Source organism: Moschus berezovskii, chromosome 1 (assembly GCF_049115385.1).
Source record: "Moschus berezovskii isolate FMDL1 chromosome 1, NW_MosBer_1.0, whole genome shotgun sequence".
NCBI classification, from domain to species: domain Eukaryota; kingdom Metazoa; phylum Chordata; class Mammalia; order Artiodactyla; family Moschidae; genus Moschus; species Moschus berezovskii.
The window spans coordinates 85,732,314-85,740,604 of record NC_142460.1 but is presented as its reverse complement, the minus strand read 5'-3'; the positions used below and the strand labels follow the sequence as shown (position 1 = coordinate 85,740,604).

General features: G+C 46.2%; 1 protein-coding gene across 7 annotated transcripts in view; it reads left to right on the top strand.

Moving 5' to 3' along the window:
- The first annotated feature begins 833 nt into the window (after positions 1-833).
- Positions 834-8,291, top strand: part of CD80 (CD80 molecule) — a 35,848-nt gene continuing 28,390 nt past the window's right edge. For 4 of the 7 annotated variants that reach the window (XM_088837259.1, XM_055432584.2, XM_055432510.2 and 1 more), the window contains exons 1-2: positions 834-980; positions 2,178-2,464. In XM_088837259.1, the coding sequence (XP_088693385.1) occupies positions 2,365-2,464 (100 nt within the window). In that variant the 5' untranslated portion in view covers positions 834-980; positions 2,178-2,364. Of the gene's footprint in view, positions 981-2,144; positions 2,465-8,291 lie in introns of all 7 variants that reach the window. The other 3 variants (XM_055432656.2, XM_055432744.2, XM_055432733.2) reach the window with 3 other exon arrangements.

The following is an 8,291-nucleotide window of genomic DNA, read 5'->3' as shown; positions in this document are numbered from 1 at the left end:
CATGTTTCCAAGTTGCACATGCTTGAGTGCAGACTTTCCAAGGGAATCTGATGTGAAGGCAACAGAGAAGCCTCAAGTGCCAGAAGCAAACTGAGAAAGGTATGGGCCAGACAAAGTGCTATCAGGTTCCACGGGTGCAAAAGAGATCCACAGGACCAGTGTGGGCGGGCTGCTTACCCATGAAATGCTCTAGAACTCTTCACTGGAGTAGCAGGCTGGTTGGAGATTGGCGGGGGAGGACTGAAAGCTTCCTCGTCTCACCCTTTGGTTCTGTCACTGTGTTCACCTGAGGGTCACTGTACCAGGCTAGGGTGACTGGGATTACTGTCCAACTTGGCTAGTAGGCCACACTGTCCAACCACTCTCTCTGTAAAGATGGTGGGGTGGGGGAGGGAGTGTAGGTAAGAGTGGTCTTGTGAGCTGGGCACTCTCTCAAAGTTTCCACTACCCATGAGATGGATGGCTCACTTCTGCTATGGCATGACTGTGACTAGGGAGGGGTAATTCTGGGTGCTGAAACAAAACTTGAAAAAGCACAGAAACAGCCAGCCTTATGGCTCCAATACTGTCTACCCCCAAAGTTGATGGGTTGGCACCTTTCTAACCTCTCCCCCAAGTGGCCCAATGCAGTTTCCTCTCCCCCTTGACCCTGAAGCATTGCTGGGGCAGGTGAGGGAGAGTGGCTGTGTGGTCTGCAATACCATCTGAAGGGAACTGACAAAACAGGACAGCAGAGGGAGCTTCCTCAAATTGCACATAGAGCACTATGCTCTTCCCCTGGTCAGATTTAAATATTTCTGAACATCAGAGTTCTCTATCAAGTAAAAGGAAGTTGGGAGGGGAAATGCCACCTCTGTGAAATATCACCCGAAGAAAAACCGAGTGACTTGCCATTAGTTTGAAGACGGCAAGAAAGGAACATCTCAGAAGTGAAGCCTCATACTTTGGCTTTTAATACAAGAGGAATTGTTCTTTGGCAAGTAAGTACATTTATTATTAGCTTAATATGGGAATAGCTTAGAGAATCATTATCAGAGTTATGACTCTAGAAGGTGGAAAGGAAAGTGGAAACTGTTAGTCGCTCAGTCATGTCTGACTCTTTGTGACCCCATGGACTGTAACCTGCCAGGCTCCTCTGTCCAAGGGATTCTCCAGGCAAGAGTACTGGAGTGGGTTGCCACTTCCTTCTCCACAGGATCTTTCCAACTCAGGGATCGAACCTGGGTCTGCTGCATTGTAGGGAGATCCTTTACTGCCTGAGCCACCAGCAAAGCCTGGGCATCAGTTATGGCCCTAGATGGTAAAAAATATTAATTTTTCAGGCTGAATCTGAGTTTCCCAAAACCAGTAAAACTCTGGTGAATAAGTGAATCCAGGCTAATTCTGATTAAAATACAGGGTGGCTGATAAGACAATCTGGTGTGGCTGACAGACTAGCCCTGGGGTGGTTCCCCAAGACGGGTCCCAAACGTCTGGGTAGCACCCAGACTGGATCTCTGTTGGAATCTGAGAGGATCACATCAAAGCACAGTTTTCATTTTTATTCCTAATGCTTAATATATTTGCTAAAAAAAAAAATCAGCTTGCTCACATTATAGTACATAATATAACCAAGTAATGATTTCCGTATGTCTTTTCTCTTCCCCTTTTACTGACGCTCTTCCATTGATTGAAATCCTCTACCCCTTTAAGACACAGTCTTTGTGTAGATGCGTTTAAAAACAGAAACATTTGTTTTTCTGTGTTAATATAGTAAGAAAGAAGTAGTTTCATGACTTAACTACTGCCCTGGACAAAACATGCCCTCCCTGGTGCTCTGTGTTTCTCGATATGTTCTGAAGAGGGTCCAAGCTTTCAGGGGTTGGCTGGCTGGTGTCCAGGGCCCTTTAGTTTTCTTTGTTTCTAACAGTCTTCAACATCTCCCAGCAGTAGGAGAGCGGTGGTTGGTTCTTGGAACATGCACAAGGCAGGGTCACTTCCTCAAATGTCCGTCAAGTCTTGCTTCTCCCTCAAGATTGTGCTGTGATTTAGAGGTTGCTCAGATTATAGTCCCTGACTCATTTCAGGCAGTAAACTAAGAGGTTTTACAACCCATGGTGGGCCAATCTTCCTTCCTGGGTGACTTTTTTTGTTTTCCTTTTCAGGTTGTAAAGATAAATCCTGTCTTTTAATTTTAGGAGTCTGGATACCCAGGTACTCCAACCAGCGTCTCCTCAGTGTGCGTTGCAAACATCACGGGCAAACCCTCTGTGTGGGGGGGCAACTGAATTGTCTTCGGCCCTGCCTGGTGTAAACTGTGAGGTGCCAGCTCTCACGTGGCTTGAAACTGTTTGCTTTTGTTTTCCATCCTCGCCAGGAGAAGCCATGGGTCATACAGTGAAGGGGGGAACACTACCAGCCAAGCGCCCATACCTCTGGCTCTCTTGGCTCCTGGTGCTCGCTGGTCTTTTTCACTTCTGTTCAGGTAAGCAACTTCCAGGAACTTGACTGAGTCCACCACTTCAGGGTTTGGAAGAGAAAGGACATGGTGTTCTCTGTGCTGTCTCCTTCTGTCACCCTGCAAGAGGGAAGGGACATTCAGGGTATTTCAGTCCATTTTAGGGATGAGAAAACAGGTCCAGAAAGGTTAAAGGACCTGTCCTCGATCACACAACAAGCCAGTGGCCAAGCTAGCTCAGGAACACAGACCTTAAAGGAAAGGTGGGCCGTGTTATTTTAACAAAACCAAAAGCCAATTCAGGACAGCTTAGAGTTGTGATCTTCTCCACCAGAGGCTCATTTACGTTTTGTGACACGCCGAGGGCACACTGGCCTTGGGCTCTGCTTCCCAAGCTGCATTTCCATGAGACAACACAGCTAACATCCTCTGCTTCTAAACCTGAACAGTGCTGGTCTTTCCAAGTTGAAGGGGGTTAAAAGCAGTGGTGACACACAATCTTTTTCATATTAAAATTTTCTCTTAATATTTACTTTTATGCTTTAGGTGCCAATGCCCTTTGTCAATGCTGGCATCTGACATTAGGTAGTATCAGATTTAGCACAAATCATATTCTGAGTTACTTTTAACTTACTATAAATGTATTTCAAGTGCATCCTACAAAGAGTATTTTGACTTCTGGAGCCTTTTTCCAGCTCAGGTGCTGAATCTGGGGGGCTGTTGGGAAGGGTGGTGCTGATTCTGCTGACAGGGTGTCTCTGACTTTTTTTAGAAGGCAGAACAAATAAAAGATCTGCTTTTCTGCTGAGCAGCACACCACCTGGTTTCCTCAAAATAAAGAGGAGGTTTTGCCTCCTGCACAGTTTCCTAGTCTTCAAAGAACCAAATATCAAAGGATCTTGTTTTAAGCTCTGCTTGCTTAAACTGCAGCCATCACCCAGAATGACTTCGCGGGTGGGGGTGGGGGGTGGGGGGCAGGGGCACAGGGGGGTGGGCACAGTAGTGAAAAGATGACTACAATGCAGGTATTTATACATTTTCTGTCCTGATATTGCTATTTTACACTGTTGCTGAAGCAAGAGAACTATGATTCAAGTTTTGCAATTTATACATCCGATTTTGCATATATTTGACAGTAATATTTCCAACAGTTACAACTTTTTTTCTGGGAAGTTGAAGGCAGCATTCCCAATCTAGAGTCTTCTGGGGAGTCTAAATGAGCTTTAAAAGATTTAAAAGTAAATTTACAGGCTTCCTAGAAATGTGGTGTGTGTGCAAGGCATGTGTATGTGTGTGTTGTGTGTGTGTGTGTGTGTGTCTGTGAAAGGGAGAGGGGGGAGGGGTGAGGAGAAAGAAACAAACAATAAAAAAGAGAGAAAGCATAAAAAGAAAATTAAAACCAAGACTTTAGCAATTATACCAGAAAAATTAGAGGCAAATAGAAGGAAATGAACTTTGAGGTAGAGAAAGGTATTTTGGAAAGCACCTTGTTGTACAGTAACATCCAGATTTTATTGTTGCTATACTGGGTCAACAAAGGAATCCATGGGCTTCTTTCGTCTGAACACCTACTGTGTAAAATACGGACCTTGAAAAACTGAGCCTCAGATTCCTGCTTCAAAGAGAGATTTGAGTATGTTAGCTGGAGGAGGCAAAAGGAATTAATCCGCAAGCAAGTGAAAAGCAGAGAAGTGCCTGGCTCTGACTGTAAGGGCCCCTGACCCGGGAAAGGCGGACAGGCTTTATGGTGGAGGATGGGGATCGGCAGCAGCAGAACTTGGGCAGAGCCATAGCACGGACAAATGCACAAAGATGAGGGTGAGTCAGCGGGTGGGGGACTCATTTTCTGGTTGAATCATTTGTGTAGTCAACAAACACTGAGCCTTTCTTATGTACAAGACACTTTTCTTGGTCCTGGGGACAAGCTTTTAGCAAAATTGACTTGGCTTTTGCCTTCATGGAATTTACAGTCATTAGCAAGAAGACGAAGATGAATCAATCATTCAAATGAATGTATGACCAAGACACACGATGTTTCCCTGCCAGAGGGGAGGGTGCTGAGAGTGAGCTGGGTGAAGGTGGAAGGAGCAGCACGTGAGGGACATGGAGGAGCAAGGAAGTGAAGGTGGGCAGTGTTGGGGCAGCAGGGAGACAGAGGGCCAGACTCTCCGGGCTCGAAGGCCAGGGATCTGGAAGTTATTTGGAGGACTGGAAGGCCATGGAAGGATTTTAAGCAGGGGAGTGACATAGTCTCTGCCAGGGCTGCTCACACTTTAATTATACATACCAATCACCTGGAGGACTCTTTAAAAAGCAGCTTCTAGAACAGGGGATTTGTTTTAAACTTTATTTTATATTGGAGTATAGTTGATTAACAGTATTGTGTTAGTTTCAGGTGTTCAGCAGAGTGATTCAATTATACATATACACGTGTCTATTCTTTTTCAAATCCTTTTGCCATTTAGGTTATTACAGAATATTGAGCAGAGTTTCCTGTAGCACAGGGGATTTTTAGAGCAGTGAAAATACTGGGTAGGATACTGTAATGGCAGATGCATGTCATTATACAGTTGTCAAAACCCATAGAATGTACAGCACCGAGAATGATGTCTAACGTAAACTGTGGACTTTGGGTGATAGTGATGTGTCAGTGTAACTTCACTGATTGTCACCAAGGTACCACTCTGGTGTGGGATGTTGATAGTGGAGGAGGCTGCACCAATGGGAGCTGGGGTCCATGGGTACTGTCTGTACTTTATGTTCATTTTGCTATGAACCTAAAACTGCTGTAAAAGATAAAGGCCATATATGTATTTTTTAAAAATGCAGTTTCTGCTTAGGTGGGCTTTGGGGAGAGGCCAGCAAATCTATATTTCTAACAATCAGCCAGGTGATATGGATGCTACTGGTCCACAGTCCTTTAGGTTTAGTAGTAAAAGATACATTATACAAAAAAAGAAAAAGACAGTGTTGCTAAAGCATGAAGAATGGCTTTTAGAGCAGTCAGTACAATCAGGGAGGACTTTGTTCAGGGCTGGGGATTTGCCCCTGCCTCTCCTCCCCCATGCACTTGCACCTGTCCCCATCCGCTGCTACACAGGACAGGAGCCCTCTTTCCTGCACAGGGCAGCACCAGCGGAGCGGGGCTCCTGTTTCACTCCTGGTTTGGTCTGCGGAGGGAGAAGCACTGGACTCACGTGCTCCAGAAACATGATGGTGGTCGTCTAATATGGACACCTTTTCCTCAGAGCTAGGGTCCTCTCGGGGAGACACAGCCCTAAGGCGAGGAGAGAGACCTTAGGTAAGAGTAGGCCAGGAATTCAGGAAAGGTGTTGGCCGGGAAGTCTACAGCATGAGGAACACTGAGCTAGGGGAAAAGAGGGCCCCAGAGTGCCACCATAAACAGGGCCTCTCCCCTGTCGCCATGTTCTGTCTGCATGCCGCTGGCCAAGGCGTCCCCAAGGCCACGCTTCTTGCTATGACTACTGTGGTACCAGCTGTTCAAGTCCCTGAGCATTTTGGAGAGCGCCACACAAGTAAGGATCAGATTTATAAAGAGCGTATAGGGTGGATCTGTAGAGGAAAGTTGGGAGCAGTGTATAAATCAGGTCACCAGTGTAAATTTGTCAGCTGCTGGACAGCAGATACCTTTAGCCCCGTCGTGTGTCCAGCACCTAGCCCAGGGCCCCACACCAGCCCTGTGGATGCTGGCTCACTTAATCAAAAGCACTTAGAAGGGTCCCCAAAGGTCACTTCCATTGTGTTAAAGGTCACACAGACCATTAAATCTCCAGATGATGAGATTATAGGTGATTATTATGTTTTTCTTTATTTTTCATTCTTTCCAAATTTAACGTGGGTTTCTTTTAGAGTCAGGGAAAACCTTTATTTAAAAAGCACACCACAGTCCTCACCACACAACAGCACATGGTGATCTAGGCTGCTGTGGGCACCTGATTTTTTATCCTTTAGAAGTGTTGGTGCAGCCCTGCTGACCACTGCTGGGGTTCACCTATGAGGAAGGGGTGCTGTGGCCAGCCCACTGTGTCCACACTGCCTCCCCCTTCTTTGGAGGGACTCGGGGAGACTCATGGCTTCCTAGACTGGGTTCCTATTTCTTTAAAGCTAAACATTAAATTTTATTGTTGTATCTCCCAGTTGTCCTGCATGGGCTTATTGTTGTTTTTCCTGCAAAGACATAAAATTTACCATTTTAAAGTGTGTGATTCAGTGGTTTTTAGTATAATCACAAAGAAGTGAAACCATCACCACTATAATTTCGGAACATTTCTATTGCTCTAAAATGAAACTCCAAACCCGTTAGCTGTCCCTCTCCATTTCCTCTACCCCACCTCTTGGTAGCCATTAATCTGTCTCCATGAATTTGCCTCTTCTGGACATTTCTTTTAAATGGAGCTATATAACATGCCTTTGTGTCTGGCTTCTTTCACTTAGCACAATGTTTCTAAGGTTCATCTATGCTGCGGTAACAGTGCCTCACACCTGTTCTGGTTAAATAATATACCATTGTATTTTGAGTTCTGAGAGGTACATTATTTGTCTAAAACTAGTGTACTCTGCACTTGCTGGCAGAAAGCTCCCTCTCTTGGGGAGTTATCGGTGGGGAGCTGCTGTGATCGGGGCAGGAAGCAGGCAGAGAGGTCAGGAAAGGCATGGGTTCTGAAGTGTACCAAGTGCCCTGCGGGTGGGGCAGTTTGCACACAGACTTGCGAGAGATGAGTGAGGTTGCCTTCCATCTCTGCATTCCCTCCTCCTCCCCCTCACAGCTGGGCAGAAGTGACGATGGGCACCATGTGCCAGCTGGGAGCAGTGACTCAGTGCAAGTGTCAGCCAGTTACCACAGTGATTCTGGCCCCATCCTGGGTGTGACTCAACACAGGAGGCACAGGAGGTGCTGTGCATGAGAAACAACCCCTTGGGGGAAAAAAAACAACTGTATAGCTTTTACGATTCATAAAACACTTTACATCTGGGTGTCATGTGACCCTGTGGTAATTATGGGAAGTAAGTTGGGGAGATAGTATTATGACCATTTTGTAGAAATTATACCTGAGGCTCAAGGAGGTTAATCAAAGGTTATGAGTCTAACACACAGCAGGTGGAATCAGATCCCATCTCCTAAGGCCTAGCCAGGCAATCAGCAAGTACTTAGGGAGCACCTGCTCTGGGCCAGGCCCTAGTTCTGCAGATATGACAACAAGCAAAACAGATAAAGTCCCTGCTCTCATGGCCCCCAAAGTAACTCCAGCTGATATGTAGCAGCTAGAAACAAGCTCAAGAGAGAAAAAAATCAGGGAAAGTGACTCAAAAGGGGTATGAGGATGGTGCTGGTTGGGGAGAGTCAGAGAAGGCTCACCACAAGGGGACATCTTCCCCAAAGGAGGCAAGGGATGGAGCTGTGTGGAAGTCTGGGAAAGGCAACGGTCCCGATCGTGTGCCTGGTACTGGGTCAGGTTTTACCTACATTCCCTCACAGAAACCTCAACTGACATTATCAGGTAGGTGCTGCTAGGCCGTTTGTAAGACAGCAAAGCAAACTCAGAATCCAACAATGCAGGCAGTAATGCTGAGACCTGCCTCTCCCCTCCAGAACCATCGAAGCAGACACAACCCTTCAGAATCTTTCAACTGTTTTCTTGTAACCATGTGTAGCGGAGTCCCTGAGTATGAAAGCCAGGTCCTGGCCGGAATTGCCCAGAGGATTTTTGGTTCCTCTTTTCAGTCTGGTTCTTCCTCAGCACCAGAGTCTGGTGAGGGGATCTCACATAGGAACATCGAAGAGCCCATTGATGGTTTGCTGTTGACCTTTATACAAACACCCACACTTCTCCTC